We start from the raw sequence: 21,927 nt of genomic DNA, 5'->3' as shown, positions 1-21,927 counted from the left end.
CTTGTTTATACTCGAAGCTAGTCCGGGAAAATTACGCAAAAATGTCGAACACATCTACTTTCAGTGATGCTTGCACGCAGACAGCCAAATGCTCTTACCTAAGCCTCTGTCGTAAGGCAAAGGGCAAGAATCGAATTTAGTTACTTCCTAAGCTATCACCCTCCACCAACAACTTTCGTGATGATAAGTTGCTCTTTGACAAGACGGCTCTCAGGACGACTGAGACGATAAGCAGGCGAATCGGAGCAACCCGGAGATACGAAGATCTACTCCCCCTTTGTCGAAGTTCATCGCATCCACCATTTGGTAGCTTTGCGTAGCGTTCCGATACACGAGCAGAGACAGATCCGTTTTATATGCATGTCATAGACGGTTGAACGAAACTAATCACTGGGCGACTTTACACGACACATTGCTAATGCGATTACCGTTTTGTAGCTATATATATATAAGTCCGGGCGTCTAAGCTATGTGCTCCGATCACCGACTACCAATATCTGACTGACAGAAATCGGTGTCGTGGCCACAACCTGGCAACGACTGCCTGTCCTGCAGGCAGACGATGAGCAAAAGAGTTTAGAGTGAGGCTCAAGCGGCCACTGCTGTGGCGTTAACATACGAGGCGCAATCGGCAACATTCTTGTTCTGGAGCGCTAGAAAGACAATGGTACTGCAGTATATAGAAGTTGTGGCAATGGGGCAAGTAAGTATATGACACACTGCAAGCGATTCGGCTGTTGTGATCATTGCGGCCTTGAGCTGAAGTGACGGGAGTGTATATAAATGAAAAGTAAACTCAAGAAGGGAAATAACATGCGGCCATTTTCAGCTTCCATGTCACTGGAATCTAGATTTTTTTCGGAAATTTGGAAGAGGGGGATGAACTGGTGGTAATGGTGGAAAAATAAAAGAAGTCGGCCTGCCAGAACCATTTGGTTCAATAACCCCAAAGACCGACGCATAAAACCTGACGGGTAAGTTACCCATATCAGGCAACGACGAGATATTATCGCAGTTGGCCGCCTATTTTATATATTTCGGAGAGGTACTGCTACGCCAGCACGGCGCTGCTGCTGCTGCTGCCGGTACAGTTTCTGTTGTTAGAATAGTCATGACACTGGCGCAATAGCAGTTTTCCGCTAAGGCTCATTTTGATGCTGACACGAAACGTATCACTATACTGCAAATAGCATCCCTCGACACAAAGAGCGGGATGCTGATTTCGGCAACGGAACTGCAGCTAGGACAATCGCCATAAAAAAGAGCCTAGTGTTAGCCAACAGGACAACGGGGATGCCGAACGTCATTTAGGTTGAGTTTTTAACGTGTTTTTGATTTGCGCAACTACAAAAAATTGTCTAACGTCGTAACACTAGCAACGTGACGTGTAAGAGTCCATAACGCTTATTTTCTGCTTCAATGCTTGAGAGACCAGAGCTCTGGCGAGCTTCCATACTAATCGCCTGCCGTAGTCTTATTGAAATATACTAGGCCACGGTAGTCTTAGCTCACTTACATAATACTATAAATAATAAAGTCAAGTGAGAAGTTAAAAAGTAATAAGTTAAGGTAGAATGTCAATACGCTGAAATCCAATTGCTTATTAAGCTTTTCGATCTTTTGGTTTATGTCATTCTTGTTCAGCTGGCTACAGTTAGTCAAGTTTGTAGATTCCTCTAAGCTAACAGTAACTTAAGGGACAAATACAGTAAAGCTTCGGACTGCCCAGTATACTTTTACATACGTTTACACAGCAGATCTGTTTAGGTTGAACTAGTTTTAGAAATTTGGATAAAGAACTGAAGGAATAAATCGAGAGCAAACTGACAGCTAACAAAATGGTCTTTGCAGCTCTCGGAAAAACGCGCTCCAATCTGAAGCCGTTGGCATGGTTGAAGCCCGAATATTCCCTTTGGTATCTTCCTCTTTCAACTCTCAGCAACGAGTGGGCGATATGTGTGACGAACGATAGTCGGTGGTCTCGGTTCGAAACGAAACAAGTCTACGGACCACTGCGTGCCAGTGCAATCGTTTCCAATGACTATTTTCAGATGCAAGCAAACTTCTTTCAGTTGAGTAGCCTCCGCCGCCCCGCTTTTCCCCCTTCTAGTCAACAAACGCCTGATTCGACCTGGCCTTAGCGGTGGTGGTCGGGAATCATCGCATGAGCCATCTGTTTCGCATAAACCTGTGCAAACAACTTCTAGAGCGCAATTAATCATTGAGTTCCTTCAGCCATAATCGCTCATCCACATGCACTTGCTAAGGACGCGTAAGTGCCACGTGCGTTCTGAACGGTCGTAGTGCCCCCTATCAGTTATCTGTAGAATTAAACGTTGTTTTGACTGCCCTCCCTCTATGAGTCCTTCCAGTTTTATGGAATCATATGAATGCCACCGAGGGCGCCACGAGTCGCACAAACAACGACTTGGGAGCCTCTTGGGCCGGGCAAAATTTGGAAGATATTCGGAGAGCAAAGTGTTAGGAATAGACCCTACTGGCTGTCCCTTACTAACTCGGGAAATTTATTGGGGTCGAACAAATAACCTCATCGCTTGATAAGTTGGCTAGTTAGCAATGGCCATCTGCTATCGAGATTAAGTTGGATTACACAGCAATTCCGAAGCTGCATCAGACGCTATTTTGTGGAAGTGATACACTTGTACTATTGACTGGATAAAGTGACCGTCTCAAAGTAAAAGACAAGTTTAGGCTGACGCGGAAACAAACGTTTGGTCGCTGAATGATCGTGTTCTAATCAGACATTATCAGCACTATCGGTTCTACTTCGACGAACCACTGTGGCTACTGACGACGGGTACAATTCTATATTGTACGACACCCTTTGTTACTCCGCAAAGTATTTGTCTGTAAAATGGGCCTACGATGCTACGCATGACGTAATGCCGTGAAACCACGCCATGATTATAAGAGGCAGAAAAAAGACTAAGCCGTGAATGCCACTACTACCGACATTGGCGGAGTGAATAAGCATAATGTACATAAATCCTACCCTAAGTATTATATCTATTGTCGTTTGCAAAAAGTTATTTAGTCCTCCAATATCTAGATTCGGAAAAGACTAGGAAATATATCATTGCTTAAAATACTCTGGGTGAAACGATGCAGTAATATAAGGCGTTGGTGTTATTACAATATCAAATTCAATCCAAAAAAAATATTATTAAGATCCAAGTATCGTCTTATTTAAATGCAAGGATTATATATATATATATATATATATATATATACATATATATTTGACAAAAGCAGAGTCATCGATAACTATATAATAAACAGGTTAGTATACTGTTGCAACGCGGTTTGCTTAGGTGTTACATGTACTGAAATCGTTTCGTTCATCATCTTTTAGCTTTTTATCAAAAGCCAATGTAAACCCCCTGAACGAAAAGGCCCTGCGGTCACCTGAATGCTGCCATTAGTCCCATTGTTTCTGCTAATTCTACTACTACATCACACAGCTAGCATTGGCTTAGCTCAGCGTAGATAACACCGCTGTTCCTGTCGTGTTGGCCATCGGATCGTTCTAACAGACAAACGGGCGTCTATCTGTCGGCCCCACCTGTTTCTATGAAGCTGAGTTGGTCCATTCGTCCGTCCGCCGGGGACCAACTGGATCTAAAGCGCTCGCCTGCCTTCTCTGCTTTGTCTGTCCATCCGTCTGTCTGCGGCTGGGTAGCTTGCTCCCTCTCTCTCTGTGTCTGGTTTGCCTAGCCTCCCATGGCCTGCATCTGCTGTCGCCTCGAGAATAGGCTGCGTGCGCAGCTTTCGCAGGTAGCTCACTCACTGCTCGGTCGGTGCCTTGCTCCACAATCGAACGAAATACGACAGCAGCATTACTGACCGCCGTGGCAATGGTGGTGGTCATGGTGTTAGCGGCCGCGATGATGGCGGAGAATTTTTTCACCGTGCGAAGCTCGTCGTGACTGTGACGCCTCCTGGTGGACGCCTCCAGCAGCTTTTGCCTCAGTGGACTCGTTCCCTGCCGGGGCCCAGAGTTCTCTCAGCAGGCTCTGTCCTACAAGGGCCCTCAGGAGCAGGCGCGCTAGCAAGTAGTAGCTGCCGTGAGTAGCCGCTGCTGCGTTATAGAGTGCAGTGAAAACCCCCAAATATGGCTAGCTTGTAAGCTAGCCGTCCGCAGGCAAGTCCTTACCGTGCGGAAAGGGACCAGCACCAAGAAGTAAAAAAATAATTTCGTCTCAACAACGGCAACATCTACAAGAAATCATCGTTTATCGTAGTGTTTTTTTTTTGTTTTTCGGTACGGCTTTTGGCTTGAACAAACCGTTCGGAAATGAACCTTCATCGTCATAGTCAGCCAGCAGCGTTCACAAGCATCTTGCGACAGCGCCCTTCCTGCAGTTGCTTTCTGCCAGTAGCAACGACGAATCCACTTCAGATTTAACTGCTAAAACAACCAGTACGACCTTTGATTCACCTGCTATTTGTTGTACTGCTTTCGTCGAAACGATAACACACCGTTGTGCTTCGACCAATGTGAGATGTGCGCTTTATTCTCCACCTGACGCACAGCCAATGTTGCTATGGCGCCCTGTGACTATTGCTTCATTTGACTTTCCGCTACATTTGCACGTTCAATGGCTCCTGGCTAGTAACCACAACCAGAGACTTGGTTAGAACAGGCCCTTACTGCTGCTACTACCGTTACTCCTGCTGTTGTGTTTTTAGTGACTGGATTGCATTGTTCTGTACCTAAGGCGTTGCTCAGCTCGATAGAAAAAAAAGACGCTTCTCCAAAAAAAAGAAAGAAAAAAGTGTTTCGCCAGTAGCAGCAGAAAGTAAACGAAGACCGCAAGCCGCCAGCGCATCCGGAGCGATGCACTAACAGGCCTACAAGTGCTCTGCAGGTGTCGACGAACAAAGCCTCTAGGTTCGGGTATCGGCTAGTGGCGGAGCGCGGGACGCGGTGTGGTTGCACGTTGCCGGCGTGGTAGGGGAGTTCGGCGAAGTCATAAACGGCCGTCCGGGGCCCCCACAGGTACTCAGATAGGCCCTTAATTGTCGTGGTGGTGGTGTTAACCCCAGAGACGGTGGCATCTGCTGCTGCTGCTGCTGTGGTCCGGCTGCCGTTCCAGCCCGCAGTTCGCAATGGCTTACGGTAGCCACTGTGCGGACAGTGAGTAGGCAACAGCAGGGGCCGGACATTGAACCGCCGTCTTGCAACCGCCGCGTCCCCATGACGTTGTTACAACAACTTCCAGAGCTATCAGTGCTTGCTCCCGCTTTCTACAGCCCTTGGACCCGCCTTTTCTGTTTCTTCCCATTTACTAACTTCCTTGTTCCCCTTCGACGCGAGTCATACACGTAAACGTAAAAAGAAAATTTCGTAGACGGTTACTGACCTCTGCTAACTTACCCTTAATGGGTGCCAACGTAAGCGTAGCGTCGGTCAGGTTCGCCAGATCAAGCACCAACTACCAGGCTATTAAACGTTAGAACCCCGTTAGAAAGATACTGACGACGCGTGACGAAGAGGAACTTGGTTGACGCGCGAAACAGCAGCAGCAGCAGCAGCAGCAGCAGCAGCAAGAAAACACGTGGAAGAAAAGAAAAAATAACTTACCGCGTAAAACTTGGCCCTCGCTCTCCAGCACATCCCCTGCCTTTACCGACTTGTAACTTTCTTTTCTTCCAAACGTGACGAATGAAAAATAAAAATGCGGACAAGTTTTCATCACTTTTGATGATATGCCAGTCACCGACGTTCACAGAGGCAAGCCCCCGACATAGACACCTAACCCGCGTGTATGCATATAATTGCTGCTGTTATCCATACAAATGTATCAATCCAATAACTAGAACTGAAATTGTGGCAGCCCTCATAGTTACCGAGACTGAACTTGCGTCGTCATCTGTGCCGGTTTCGTTACAACGTACAGCGGATAAAGCATATCAGAGCAAGACAAAGCCAAAATGCAATGTGGGTTATTCGATGTACCGGCGTCACAGTCACAGTAGCAGTTAAAATTGGGTCGTCTCCATAAATGGTGTTCGTTGATTCGTCATTACGGTAATCGACGGCTTATGTATCTACGGTAGATTGATTTACCTCTTCTTGGTTTTTTAGCTAATGGATGAGAATGAAGCATCCATTAGGATCTCTTCGACTCACTGGTTCGCCAGCTCGTTCATCTTGCCTCGGACGAAATCTTACGCTTCTGTCAGCTCCGCTTAGTCGACAACAATAACAAAAAAACAAATAGAAATAGTCAAGTTGTCGCACAGACCTGCCAGAACATCGTGTTGTTGTTCTGACCAACCGATTACCTTTGTCCGTTGACTTCCGCGAAACATTCTTCAATAGAAAATACGCCCCTGACAACTCATGATCGTGCTAGTCTCATCGTTCATTGTTCATCAAGTCGACATCGTTAAGAAACACTGGAAAGCCTGACAATAGTATTGTTGTCACCATCAAAAGTGAAAGGAAACGTAAATGTTTATGAGGGAGCCTGAGAGAGTGAAAAGCCATCGAAGGATCGGTCGCTGTTTACCGCCTGTTCATACAGGAAACATGTTCTTGTACCAGTGGTCATGTAAAGTATTATAGACTATATATATATATATATATATAGTGGATGTACGATCGACGTGTAATGGTCCGATATAGCTGCCGCAAACGTGGTAATACTTCATTGCAGCAGCTTAATTAAGGTGAAACGCAGCCAGCTAAGGGGCTTCTCAGAGATTGTACAACGAAATGCTGAGTCTGCCTTTTCCTAGGAGTTTAGACACGACAGACGAAAGGTACTAATATATGCATGTATATATATATATATGACCACAATGGCAAAAGAGGTCGGATTCAGCGAGACGTAAGACAAAGGAACGCAAATATAGAGGAAAAACGCTAATGGCTGACAAACCAGTATCTCGTTTAAATAACAACGCATTTGACTGTCGTTCCGTAAAATGTTTTGCTGTTAAATGACGATAACGGTCCTGTGAGCAAACGACAAACAAAATATCAAAAACAATTACGAATAACCGAAAATACAGACATTTTTATTGCACGTAAAAGATATACGCCTGTTACTATACTTCCATACGTACTACTGACGAAACTGTAACCTAACAATAATGATGAATGCATGATAATCAGCAATAGCAAGAACGAAAAGAAAGGATGCAACAGTAGTATTATTTTTCCGTTCTAGCTATCGGCAGGACTCCTACAGATGAGAGGTCCTTATCAACGACCACTGATCTACTATTGCTGAAAACGAATTACTAGGAACGCAATACGTACTCAGATGCTAGAATTGTTGGACTAGAATTCGTCATTTTCCGAACCAAGATGGCGAATCCAAACAATTATTCCGGCTAAATCTCGATTGATCCCTACGCTAAAAAAAAAAAACGGTTCTAATATATATATCCACACAGCAGTGAGATCGTAGCATTTAGACATATTGGCCAAAATTACCTGATTAAGCTACGTCACCACTAAACATAAGCAGAATACAAGACGTAAATAAGCAGCCCAACCTAAACAAAGCCAATACCGTGCACCTAATGTAACACAACAAACAAGAAGCGTATAAATGTAAGGAATCGACGGTTACAGTCCGAGTTTTGACGAAAACTCCAGCAAGAAAGCGTTCATAACCGAAAAAGGACCACATATAAGGCAAACCGACTTCTCAGACAAGCTGCCACTTGAACTACGAAGTATGACCAAAAATTAGACGAAAAACACTTACAGCCACCGCGTGCTACGAAGCCTGTCATTGCCACGCTTTTAGGCCGTAAGGTGGGTCGCTCTTGTTACGGTGTCCTAATCGAAGCTGCAGCGTGCGACGGAGCTGTATAGGAGGCAGAAAGTTAAGTGGAACCGATTGCCCTTTACAAGAGTACTGCTATCCTTATCCTGTTTTTACTAGAAGACAAAGCTAAAACCAGGGAGCAGGTTAATTACTCGCGGTAGGAAAAGGATGCGCAAAACAACACGTAGTATACAGATAAAAAGATTAACAAAACGATAAAGCGTAACGCTCATGTATGTTTAGTGTATTTGTACTAATAACAACTTTGTTGGCTCTAACTGGCCGCGTTTTCGATCATTGTAACAGTCGAAGACATTTGGTCGGCAACTTTTTTCTATTAACGGGACCGATAAGACGATGTCGAAAACAGCAACAACAACAATGTGAAGGCTTCGAACGCAACGATAGGAACTTTGACACTGACACGGACCCGTGTTAAGCGCCTTAGCTAACTAGCTACTGATATCTGAACGAGAGAAAGCCGTTAGTGAAACAACAAGAAAGGCCGGGGATATGAACAGCAGGAGATCGACTGCGTCGTCATAGCAGCGTTCAGGCAGTATTAAGTGCTTTGGTCGACATCAGGATCAGCAATCGTCATTACATGCTAGCGCTACGACCGAATTCAATTAAGTGCTTAAATTCCACTCATGTTCTTACCTGTACCACCGTAAAAAGCATAACTAGTACTAAAGGTTTCTCTCTTGGTCTGCTTAGAAACGGTGACGTTCAGCAACCAAAGTAAATCGAAAAGGCTAACGACAAAAAGCGACGATCAACGAAGCTACTACATTATTTCAAAAGATCCCTATCCATACTGTTATTAGTTAGTACTCACACTCACTACTTGATCTACAGCTGCATCTACATTGCTGCTTATTACGACCGTCTCGCCGCTATAACAATACCTTTGCGATTACACTTACAGCTGCAAGCAGCGTCAATGTTGTTAATGTTATTTTCGCGCGAGAGAAGAAAGACAGGTAACAGAAGAAACACTAAGAACGGTAGCGAACGACAAATCAGCCGCAACAACGTTGACATGCGTAGTAGACGTATCTGCCAAAACAAGTTGGCTATGAAAGGGTACTTGAAGAGACTGCAAGCGAGAGAGAGTTAGAGAGAAAAAGCAAGGTGTAGGACGTTAAAAAATCAGAAGGGGCGTTGCCTGTAGGCTTGCGGTACCACACATTCAAAAGCCTCAACGCCATCTAACGGTATCAGGAAGCATCCGCAACATCAACAGCATCAGCAGCAGCAACAGCAAAACGAACGAAAGGACAGACAGTCGTCAACGCGAGGCGTTGCAGCCCTTTTGAAACTTCAGCTGTAATACGTGTGCCTCAACCCCGTTAAACGACCGACTAGGCTCCCATCGAGAAAACGAGTAAGTATCTTATCGATTAAAGCGGCGGGATATATGGGTAGCGTAGTTTGTAACTAGCGTTTAGCAACATACGCATGATCTTTATAAAATCATGGCCACTTGGGTATATAGTTCAGACAATTCGTTTAGAATATCTGGCGTTCGGATCGGTTTGTGTATTTCTACTGTGAGCTGGTGAAGTAACATCGCTTGCACAAAACTAGTCTCTACGTAGGATGGTACACGGTCAGCCGCGTTAAAAGCCCAGCTATATCGAACATGGAGAGGCACAGTCCTGGAATTCTTATGCGGCGGCTGATGTCAGCACCTGCATTTAATCTCTTCCAATTGGTCGCAGACAAAGAGGCAAAAGATCAACAGCCGGCGCTGAAAAGGACTAGTTTACCCTCTCTCGACAACAGAAACAGCGTCGATATTGCGCTACTCTCCCGCACCTTCACCTTCCGCTAGCGCTTCTAAGGTCCCGACCTGACTCGCACATCAGCTTTTCTCCATTTTCGTGGCCAACCGTAAGCAATTTCCTCGTGGATGATGCTTCGGCCTTTTAATGTCCCTCCGCCTCTGCCCTCCACGAAGTTCCAACTAAAGCTGTAAGGCCTCTCAAAATCACGAAAGGTTTGAACACTAGTGCAATGCCTGATAGAAGGACCAGTGCTGATGCCAGGAACGCAGGGCAGGCGGGCGAGGCAATCAAAGAAGAACGTACCTTCATCATCGAGCCAGAGGCCGGAGCCGCAGTAGTAGCAGCACGCCAAGCTTATTTGTCCGAGTACCATGCACCGACTTCGCCTGCCAGCGTACCAGCAAGCAGTGGACCTAATGAATCAATGGGACTGAACGATACTGCTGGTTCGGCAGATTTCAGCTGGCCCGCCAATGAACTCGCATTGCCTAACCCAATATCCTACTAGATGTATAGGTAGATCTTTCCTTCTGCTTCTTATGACGCGAATAGATAGAACCGCAGAAATTAAGTTAAAGGAGAGCTCCTAGAACAGGAGATGCGAAAATCAGCTTGAGGTGACAGACGAACAAAAAGAAGCGCTTCCAGTGACGCCATTAGAGCTGCGTCAGGAAAATGGAAGGACGTGGAAGTCAGCAGGTCGGCGTTGACTTATTTGATAATGACGGCGTTGAAGACAAAGAACCGTTTTAGTTTGTCGACTAAAGGTAGCGACAGCAGTGGCCTTAATAGAACTGGTAGCAGTAATCAAATTGGGCCGGCTCTGCGTGCTTTCCTCTTTCCCGAAAAAGTCATGTACTGTCGCTGTTATCGCGATAGTTATCAGCTGCCTGCTTTCGCTAGTACAGCTTCTGCTGCCGTTATTCAAGGAATATGAGAACATTATACAAAGCTTGCTTCCTGTCGAGTGACCTGCTTCTCTTATGAGTTCTGTTTGTCATAGAAAATTGCCTCCGATGTTAGTAAACGGATCTGAATCAAGCACACTAATAACCAATCCGACAAGGGCGTATAAAAGGAACAGTGTATAGAATTTTTCTAGATAAACATAAACGCCTGCAATGGACGGAGAAATACAGAAGAATGTATTTGCAAAACACAAGTGTCCTATGAATTTTCTCGCCTTCACACACGTTATTTGTCATAAAAACTGTGCTGTTTTCGAGTACGCTTTTGTGGGTCACTTTTGGGCACAGCATACGAGTTTACTTCGATGTTCACCGTTACTTTACTCATAAAAGAGCGTCGTGATGGGTGACGGTTATCCATGATTATTCGATGCATATCTACGGGCTCGTATTCTTAAGTGTACTTACTAGACAAGTATGAACGACACTACCAGGCTAATAGATTAGACGGTATAGGCAGAAAGTAGTGTTCCACGACAGTTATTCTACATGTCTGTTCATTAGCGTCAAGGTACGCCTCTAGATGCCTCACTAAATACTTCTTCCCCCGGACACCCTTTCCTTTATCCGGTAGCCCTGCCTATACATTTCGAAACTGCGCCTCAAAGCGCGCGTGATTACTTTTCACTTAGAAGATGTTGTTGACCAACCCTCATCTACTTCTATGCTACGGCGTTCACGAGGAAATTATGCCAAGTGGTAATCGGTCTATGCAGAACGTACAATCACAGCCAAGCGATCATATGCACGAGGTGTATTTTTGTTGCCTTCAGTAGAAGAGAGAGGGCTGCCGTCAGACCAACGATTCTTGGGGCAACTGAGCAGGTTGACTCTTATTTGTTTTCACGGTCATGACTTGTTCAATCGTCGCCCATATTCTTGAAAAACACTAGCCATCCATTCAATTTCGCTTGCTCCTAGCCTAGGAGCAATTTGTATTTCCGAACTAGCTTTATGTTGCTGGCTTATTGTCTCACTGGGCGATGTTATGTGGATTGATAAGTTAGAGCTGCTGGAACGAAGAACACGTACGGATCGCACAGCATGCGTATCATTAAAGTAAAATGAAATGAAGCGAGCTATAAGGCTCTCGATAAAGAGGTAATATATAGTGGCTAATAATAATTGCAATCTTTTCCCTGTGTCAGCTGCGATAGCCGACACACACACGGTTGGCCTTGTTACATGTGAGATTTGTGGTGTTTTTGACAGACCTATAATGAAAAACCTTTCCATACTAGCTAGTGTATATAGTTCATACGGCACAATATACGGAAAATGTTTATTTACGATCAGTTATCTTGATTGATTTAACAATAAACGGATGCAAGATTCAGCGGTAGGCCTTGCCAGTTATATGTCCAAGCAGAGCTTTACATTGGCTGGTAAAAGGCATTGCTTCTGCACCAGGCACTACAGTTCTGGTGCTATATAACACGTTATCATTGCCAAAGCATTGGTTAGTAACAGCATCAAGAGCGATACAGATTAAGCAGCCAATCGCATGAGACCCCGAAGTGGGTCAAAATACGAGACCATAACAGTGGTGCCGGGTCGGGTCGTCGCACCATTTGGGAATGTCAAGCCGTCTGCTAATTTGCTGTTAGTCCAGGAAGTCCCTCGAGAGACAAACGCCGCTAGCAATAGTGAAGCTTCTAATTCTGCTGATGACTTGAAAGACGCACGAAGATTTTGTTCTATGCTTAGAATGATTAGTATAATATTGAATTGAAATGCATCTCTATTTACATAATCAAGGAACACGTCTTTTCTATAGGACTGCAATTGGTGTCGCTGGTTGGCTAGAGTGCGTTATGGAGGTGACAGTGAAATGGATCATTGATTGCTGAGGATTGACTGCCCGTAACATAGGTCACTCACCTAGCGTATTATTAGTGAATATGAACTTTCAATAATTGTTCTTTTCAATACAATAGGATGCTATCAGGATGAATGTAAACGTAGACGTACTGCAATCCAGCTTAGTCTAGATCGCTAATCAGTCGTTGTAACCGTTGGGTCACTTTCCATGTGGGAACTCTAGCAGACCCTGACCATTCCATACAAAATAGGAAAAGCTGTTCTAATTGAAAGCAAACTGTAACCAAGCACGAATAATCGAGTACAATGAACATTGAGACAGGGCTAGTCATAATTGATCCTTTACAATAGCCTCCATCGTTTCGCCTAGCACCGCCCCACGCTCTCTGCGAAAGCATAGTATCTGGATCGATCAGTTCCTGGCGTGCGTCTGGTTGGGTCCACTGCTCCGCTGCCTTGTATTGGGCCGAGAACTTTGAATCTAGCAGATATACGTCCGAGGGATGTAGAGGCGAAATCGTTCATGCCTACGCACTTACGAGGTACATACTGGTATGGTCTGTTGCCCAAGGGGAAATCCCTCCGATTTCTAAGTGGTTCATCGCGGATCAGTAGAATGCCAATTGCGCTTCTACACCTGAGCTATGCATTTCAAGCTTATAATATGATCAAAACGTCCCCTTTATTATTACGGACGTGCGTGGCATATGAAATACGCAGTTTTTTTTTTTTTTTTTTTATTATTATTGGTCTATTGCACATCCGGCTTCTATCCCGTTGCATGTTGTCGCTAATACCCTAGCGGCGCGATTACTATATATATATATATATATATATATATATATGGCTGTGTTAACGAAAAGGGATAGGATGGTAAAGTTGTGCTTATTTTGTTAGACCTGTTCTATCTATTAGGTCTTACGATTATCATCATATGTGCATATATGTATATATGATTACTCTTACATGATTTCCATAGTAGACAGAAATTTTTGTTGTTGGATAAGCCAAATCTTTGCTTTCCTTAGCATCAACGTCCATATGTGCCACCTTATGTTGACGCCGATGCTGACACGCACAGACACAGATGAACGCGTCCGTAGAGACCGGACCGCCAGTAAATAATAATACTAATAGCAGAAAGCAAAATGAGTCAGGCCTTATGAGTGGACAGATAGATAAGAAGACGATGCTCACGAGCCGATTTAAGTAAACGATGCTATGAGCGAGTGAGCGTACTCTATCTGTAGCGCCAGCAGACTGTCCTTACCTTCTGTCCAAATCCGAGGAGTCCCTTGTTGGGCTCCTTTTACGTGACAATCCCAGGGGCCATTCGGGCGCTCACGCTTGCTAGCTTTCACTTACACACTATACGATATGTCCTGGCGATTGCAGCGGTAGAAGCGGCGCCGGTAAAGTCTTATAAGTGTGTCCAATCGATGGCTCCCCTTGCCCCGTTTCTCATTGTGGCTATTAGCTTCGTCTCGTCATGGATGCGATCTATCGCCACTGCCGGTTGGCTCGGTGACATTGTCGACCTCAACGACGGCATTTGCAACCAAAGGCAACGCATCAACGTAACCGTACCGGCTAAAATCTGCCGCCGGGCAGCGTACGCAAGTCTGTTTGTTAAAGGAGCGCAGGGAAGGGGGTGAGCGCTGAGGTAAGGAACCTCCCAATCGGCTGACGGCGCCGTTTATCATGCTACTTAGGCATTAACAACCAGCGGCGCTTGGTTGTCCTTTGCTTCGTTCATTCGTTTTGTGCTGTTGATACCACGTTCGCCAGTTGTTGGTCTGACCGGCTATGAGATCACGCACTCTACCGAATGCCCTTGTTTCGCCTCTCTCCACCAGCCTTTGCCCGTTTCAGTTTCTCTACTCGAACCGTCTCAGGTGGAGGGGTTCTAGGGGAGCAACGCAGACAGAAGAACGAACAGCGACAGGGAACGATAGAAAGAGAGAGAGAGAGAAGAGAGGAGGGCAGAAAGTTAGATTAAACTCAGGAGAGCACCAAAAATGGCGCTTCTTGCTATTTTGAGATATAAGAACGGTCGCGTCACATTGCTTTAACCTATACATATATATATTCTACTAGAAGTTTGCGTCTGTGGGGCCCAAAGAAGATCAGATCCGGCTGTGGGTCGTTAAAGTTTTACCCTAAAAAGGTCTGCGCGCATGATAGAGCCAACTGACTAAATAGTTCTGCTTCTCGGAAAAGGCAGCTTTCCCCCATAGACCGTTGTGTTAAGTTTAATTGCTCTTTTTCGCTCTCTTTTCGCATTTTAAAACAACACTACAGAACCACTTAAAAAAATTTCGCCGGTCATCATTGTGGTCATCGTCGATATTTTGTCAAATGAACAAATGTATATTCCTATTAAAACCGAGTTGCGTGAACAAGTGTACCTGATTTGTATTGCATGAATAACTGCTATTTAAGAGTACTTCTATATAGGTAAACTGTGCTTAATATCAAAATAAGCGCAGGATGAAGCCCGCCGATAGTGTATTAATGCTATCTAAACGTCCTAATTCATTCATCGAGCGTTGCACACCAGCCCCGACTTGCGGATTTGGGGCCCCTGCTTAAAAATACGCTCAACCGAATGCAATTCAAGCAAGTAAGCGCCAACAGGTCCACGCTTCAGTACTCACACCAACACCCACTCAACATATACCCATAAATCGCTAACAGAAAGACCGGCAGGCTTTTAAGCCGTCCTGCTTCAGTCCTTCGCCTCCGACAACTCGATGACCCCACTTTATCGAGGGCGAGTAGGGCCCGTTGCCCCCAGACCAAGTCGTGCCGTAGTTTACTAAGGATCTCAACAAGCCCATTCGCCCAACAAATGTTGGCCTGGTGAACATTGACATTTCTTGTATCTGCAGTAGCCGTATAAACAGTAATAAGGGTAGGATTGCTTTGATAGCAGTTGCGACCAGCTTAGGCCGCCATAGGCCGTAACAGTGCCGGTTGCTGGCGAAAGAGCGTGCCGGAGTTGACTTAGTTCACCACACAAATAACGTCAGTTTCTTGGCGACATCATGAAGAAAAGGTGGGCTCTTTTCGGTGACCGAGGCAGTGGGCATCGACTCGATCCTCAGTCAACCGCTAACTGTTAGCCTGGTTGTAACCAACGAGGCATCAAAGCAGTTCAGTAGGCCCAGACAGAATATTAAGCATGAAATCTAAATCCTACTATTTACAACCTTACGGTGTTCCATCCACCGGACCCAGCTTCAACATTCGTTTCCGTTCCTGACAGACTGGTTCTTCGTGTCACCCCGCAATTGCCACCTACAGGCAGCGTAGACTGCTTCGTGACTATCGCGATCCCCGCTCCAGTCGTTACTGGCCATCCCGTTTGATATAGCTATTTTGTCCACAGACATCAGACGCAGTCACCAGCTCTGAGACGTAGCGGTACTATCTTGCCTTTAAGGGAGTAGGCTCCGCTACGGGATGGCCGCTTTGAAGCAGCCAGTATCAAGCTTAGTTGAGTGTCAACGATGGACGCAGTGCTGAGTGTTTTGAGTGCATGCAACCGGTAAACACACGGTTGTCGGCGTTTGGATAAATATCACATACTAATAGTATATATCAGATATGCACGCTGTACAACCCACAACATAACGATAGCTGCTAGCTGGCTTCACAACACTATAAATCTCATCATAGATGGCTCAGCTCTGCATTAAGGTTCAGTCCCCAGGTTCCAGATGTCGGATACCCTGTGGTGCACTTACACCATGCCCTGGCTTTGGTTATAATGGTGATAACGGCCAGATTAGTGACGACCCGTGACGGTATTGAGGTGGACTAGTTGTGGCTACAAACGAAGAAAAGAAAGGTGTGTGATAAACAGCACGTCAGGGTGAGATGAAGAGAAAGAATAGAAAGTACTAATTGTTGGGACGTTCATTGTCAGGAGCAGCTTTGAAAGATATACCGCCAAAGGATCGCTGTGCTCGATGACAAGCGAGTAATGCTTGGTTGGGCAGTTCTCGGGCTACGATACCACTCTTGGGGGAAAACCGAACTCGGGACTCTGATGGTACCGGGACTGCAGCCCCAACTATCACAGCGCTTCACGAACCTACAGTACGTAGCTCGCTGTCTAGAAGCTGCGCTTCGTGTTTGAGCATTGCCTGTTGTTGCTGCTGCGAGTGCCTCGCCCAAAGCGACGGTAATGGGCAATGCTCACCGCAAGGTCTCAGCGGGGCTAATTTCCCAGTCGGTGTTGCATTTCCTGTTATTCCTGCCTGTTTCTGACCACGAACTACCATTAAAAGAGCTATAGCGGTAGCATCTAGATTTACGAGCATCCTTATTTTAGCAACGTATTCTGAGGCAGCAGAGAAGCTGGAACGATCAGCGCACTCATCCGCCTTCTATCCGCCGCATGCTCACACTGACTGCAACGCCAGGGATCGCAATAACCTCTCGTTTCCGATGCGAAATAATTGGCGAGGGCAGTATTGTTAAGGTCATGCGAAAAACGCACACAGGCGTTTTCCCTAGCAGCAGCAACAGGGCCCCATAGGCGTTCATTGGCGCTGGTGTTCGTCTATTAAGTCAGTGCGAGCATTTCCTGACTTGTGTTTCATATCATATTATACAAACAGTTATCCTATATAGTCTCTATGTGTGGGGAGTGTGTGCATCTATCTACATGCATATCGGCGATGAGTGCGAATGCGCGAACAGAGTGCGTGCGGTACGCTCTGACAGAATGCTGTAGAAGTGGAGGGGGCGTGCGACAGTGAAAAAGAAACAGAAAAGTCACTTGTTGTATTGTTAGCTCTGTTAATATCACGCACGTTCTCCCTCTTCCTGTAGCTTACTGTTTGTGAACGATTGATTTCTCACTTGCAGATTATCAGCACTCTCGGCAGAAGCGATAAGCGGCGCTGGAGAGCGGCACAGCCGATACGCTGCGCGATCTTCCGAATCGTCTGCTAGCTTCGGAACGGTCGGTAAGTGATCACGACGATGAGCAACTCGTATTCCAGGAAACCGATATATGTGTGTGTAAAATATGAGTATCAGGACGAAAGGTTACTGGTGCTTAAGTACAATGCCGGAATTAGTTTTCGGTAGATCAAGGATCGCTATCGAGCCGCTCAAACGCCGACTTGCTTCAAATGCTAGTTTATAGATTCCTCTACCTTTATAGTCAAAAATGTTAAATGTTATTACTCAGAAGAATTTTCTGAGTAATAGCGACTGTATTGCAAATATGATGAAAACAGCTACGATTATTGATACGCAAACCGAAATTGTACAGCGAAACCGCAGTCAGGACAAGGATTAGCTCTCAGTATTCGCGTATCTATCCGTGGTTTGAATATAGCTTTGTATTGTTTGGTATGCCATACGCTATCTGTGTGGTAGGTGCATAAGATATTCGGGCGAGTAGAAGAGGTTAGGTCCAAGGGTGATCATTTTATTGAAATTCGAAATTGAGCCTAGCGTTTTTATAAACCTAGTAAAAAGTTAGATAGCCATGAAAATTTTTTTTGATTGATACTGAATGTGAAAATTAGATTTGTTCTATAATAGAGTCAATCTCCATCTCTGCGTTTTTCGTCGAAAAAAGAAATACTTTTTTTTTGACAAATGTACACGATACTCAAAGCTAAGTGGGGACAAAAAATGGTGACTTCTACTAAGTGACTGTCATACAAATGACTGCAAAGACAGCCGCGTTCCGAAGTTACCGTATAGTGACCATAATGCGCTATCGCTATATCTCGCTTGAAATTTTGCTCAGACTTCACATTTGAATACCTGACAGGGATCATTCAGTTCTCATTTGGAATCTCGCGGCAGCTGGAAAATGAATATCCAGCTTTTTTTTTCCACTGGTCCAGAAAAGCGTAGCACTTTTATGTAGATGTTCGCCTATGCCGTACGGCCTTTGTTCAAATGCAGTTCTTGACAAACCTGTCAGCTAGTTATATTTCGTTAGCATCAATAGCTAAATATTCCTAATATGTTTTCAAAGCAACTGCTTACTTACAATGGTTGGGGCCAGTTATCCAGCCGAACGCGCTTTAAGTAAACGCATAACGTGCTCATTCAAGTGCGATAACATCCGTGTACGGTCTGTAACATATAAACAATGTGAGAAAAAAGAGAAAAAGGAAGACTTTCGATTTGAGCAATACTAATTGTTAGAAATAATAAACAATAGACGTAGTCACGATTTGCCATTTGACGATCGCCTACCGCAACTTCAGTTGATTGTCTTTAGTGTTTACTAAAGGTGGGTCGTTTCACGGAAGATTTCAGGGTTTCATGCATGGAAACTTAAGAGCTACCTAGCGAGTTGAAGCGCGACATACATAGATCTGTAATTGCACGCGGCACATACAGTTTAAGTAGGAAAACGAGAAAAGTCTGGCTAATACATATGCTTTGAGGTTGCGAGTTGTTACTTTTTATGCCAGTATTATTTTTCTACGATTTTAAGTAGCTGATATTAAACATAGTATCTTGGAGCGTGACAAACAAGTAATTTTACCTTATCTTCCCCGCTTCGCGTTACCAACGACCCAGATATATACGAACGGTTGGACTTAAGCCAATAATCCCCGACTTGTCGGTGCAAAGAAGACTGACCCATTGCTGATGAGTAACGAAAGCTATCTTCTTTATTTCCTTAAGCACTTGCAGCACTTATAGACAACAAAAAACTTAGGCACCGTAGCGAATCCTTCCCTTATTACTCGAAATTCCAATTAAAGTTCAGTTTTATCCCTCGGGATCACAATTGTTGCCATCACTGTCGTCCATTTCCCACTGTTCCCACTAGAAAAAAGATCAGATACAACGCTATCTGGAAAGGAAAAGATACCTCTCAGGCTGTGCATTTCACGCTTGTCTCACAAATGAACTACTATAACGGCCACGTAGACGCAACATTATCTTAGAACGACACATTTATCCGCACGTTTTGTATTCTTATAGCTCCAGAAAGATGTATTTTTCGGAACGCTATCATTTAGCCAGGATGTGCCGTATATCAGCAGGTACTAGTCTGCATAACACGCTAAAGTAGAAAATATGGGTATGCTGCCCATTAGCGGGCTCTGTCGACTAATCGTGTTGGAATTGTTTCTTTTTTTTACTTGAAATCCTGTAACCATGCGCGGGTTCAGCGTTGACGCAGAAGACAACCCTTTGGAACAAGCATGCGGAAGGTTTGCTGTCGATTCTAGACGCCCTCCTGACGATCATAAAATTAGGTCTTTTTTATGGCTACTTAGCAGCATGGAGATACCTAAGGCTGTTTAGCTTAAACTTTATACCATGGTATTAAATGTTACACCATCAATTTATCAAATCGACTTGTCCTCTAAATAAGCCGTGCTCGCCCGCCGACTACGAAATCGTTACCCGACGCTTATGGTCAAGGCATATATTCTAAAAGAGTACAGGTGGCTTTTCTGACTAATTTTGTCTATTACTGGAAACGATAATATTATAACGTTTGATTTTGAAGGTCCCCATTTTAGCGGACGGCATGTTAAATGTGTGAGTTGAAAGGCTGCTACAGCCGATCGATTATTCTAAAAAAATAGCGCTGAATAACAAATGTAAACTGTCGTGAAAGCGAACCACTATTTCAAAACACGTAATCTTGTTCGCCTAAAGCATCTCATAAGCAACGCAACTAGCTGCAGGAGAACACATAGGTAAACGAAGTAGTTTGCAAGACGCTATAGTTGCGTACCTAGACAATGGCGTAAAATCAGCTTCGATGCTTCATTAGGATTGTACGCGATGACCCGCAGGTATCGGCAGACTCCCACGCCTATGGCGAAACGTTTGGCAAATATCCGAATATTTTTCGTCCCGTTTTTATTCGTAGATTTTCTTTGATCAATATTGAGTTGCTTTTAAGAGGCGTACTATCTACTCCGCAAAGCACCACATGACTCCAATGTCCAAGTACTGTCTTACTGATTTCGTATGGCTGATTCGTGTTTCTGGCGATTTTTTTAGGTTAGCTTTCACACGACTCCTTGACCAACTTGAACAGTTATCAATTACATCTAGAAAAGGAGTCAGCACCGTAAGTTCCCAAGTGATTCTTGGGGTGACTTTTGAAATCCGGCAAAACGTTGAACCGCTTAATCTGTTAATCTTAATTGTTAGCTATGCCAATGTCTATGAGGTAAATCCTGACGGTTAGACTGTAAATAGCGATTACGGGTAGCATTTTTCTAGTGTGCTATCCATAAGGCAATATAACACGTTAACTTTTTTTTACATAAAATGCATAGGTATAGTCGCCAACTTGCCGGACACTATTATTCTATATATTTCAATATCAGAAAAACAGTGTTAAAGGAAGCATGAGGGTGGATATTGATGAAACTTGTCCTTTGCTTCCTCGAGGTACCTCGAATTTTCTTTGTAAGCGATCATACAATAAAGTTTTCATCGTATCGGCGAACGTACAATTGATAGCGTCGGCTACAGTGGATATGATATGATAACAGACATTTTAGTATTATTTTATATCATCTATTCATATCGCAGAGTTTTCAATCCTGTGATCGAATACAACCCCGTTTACGGAAGCTCAACCAATGACTCCACTGTAGTCGACTGTATCTTTAAGAAAAGTAACAACGTTTTAAACATATTTTTTTTCTGTTGGTATATTAAAAAAATAAATACCTCAAGTTTTACTTTCAGTACACCCGCTGACCGCGGACCCTTAGCACGAGTCTACACGTAGTTACCCCCGGTTTCGAACCTATACTACCTCGTACATCGGCTAATCCTACTTAACTGTTATATGTTTTTATGATCCAGCCTGAGTTGTACGTTGCTTTGTACCACTGTGGCAAGAAAAAGCATAACAAAGTGCCTTTAAAAACATTACAACAAGCTTCATTTAAGTCGTTAGAGGACCCTTTGCACCTTCTAGAAACTCAAGCCATTATACTTAATTTGTACGATTTGCGATTATTGTACGTTTATAGGTGGTAATAACATAATTCGCTGTTGGCATGATTTTGTACGGCTATAATCGTACGCTGTTTTTCTCAGGTGTAAGTCAGTTCGGTATGGCGCGCAGCCGTAAGGGGGGCTACCAGGAACCGGGACAGCGCGGCCCGTCCGCGCTGTTCTTGCTCTCGGAGGACAATCCCCTGCGACGGTATACCCGCTTTATCATCGAATGGCCGCCCTTCGAATACGCTGTGCTGTTGACTATTATTGCTAATTGTGTAGTTCTCGCCCTCGAAGAACATCTGCCTAAGGGAGACCGAACGCCACTTGCTCAGAAACTAGTGAGTCACTAATCGTTAATACCCCTTGGCCTTTACATGGCACGGTTGATATAATGGCCACCCATAGTAGATATAACCGTTTCATATATGTCTAACAATCAAATCACTTACTTTTTACGATACCAACTTGAGTATGTAATATCTTATGTTTTTCAATGGTGCTGCGATTTTGCGTTTGTATCATCGAAGGTGATTTATATGTCGGTTCGGGTCGAGGTAGGTAAAAGGT

At 44.5% G+C, this 21,927-nt stretch overlaps 1 protein-coding gene across 26 annotated transcripts in view; it reads left to right on the top strand.

Annotated features, from left to right (window-relative positions):
* LOC111244815 (voltage-dependent calcium channel type A subunit alpha-1-like) overlaps nt 1–21,927 on the top strand; it is a 190,395-nt gene that overhangs the window by 111,486 nt on the left and 56,982 nt on the right. For 25 of the 26 annotated variants that reach the window (XR_015316860.1, XR_015316853.1, XM_086974621.1 and 22 more), the window contains 2 exons: nt 17,266–17,366; nt 21,457–21,698. Coding sequence is in view for 24 of the 26 variants with exons in the window: in XM_086974621.1 (XP_086830747.1) it covers nt 17,266–17,366; nt 21,457–21,698 (343 nt within the window). In the remaining 2 variants the exon portion in view is untranslated. Of the gene's footprint in view, nt 1–5,251; nt 9,196–17,265; nt 17,367–21,456; nt 21,699–21,927 lie in introns of those variants that run through there. The other variant, XM_086974641.1, reaches the window with a different exon arrangement.

The sequence above is a fragment of the Varroa destructor genome, unplaced genomic scaffold (assembly GCF_002443255.2).
Source record: "Varroa destructor unplaced genomic scaffold, Vdes_3.0 BEIS01000001.1, whole genome shotgun sequence".
Lineage (NCBI taxonomy): Eukaryota > Metazoa > Arthropoda > Arachnida > Mesostigmata > Varroidae > Varroa > Varroa destructor.
This window is presented reverse-complemented; position numbering and strand designations above follow the sequence as displayed.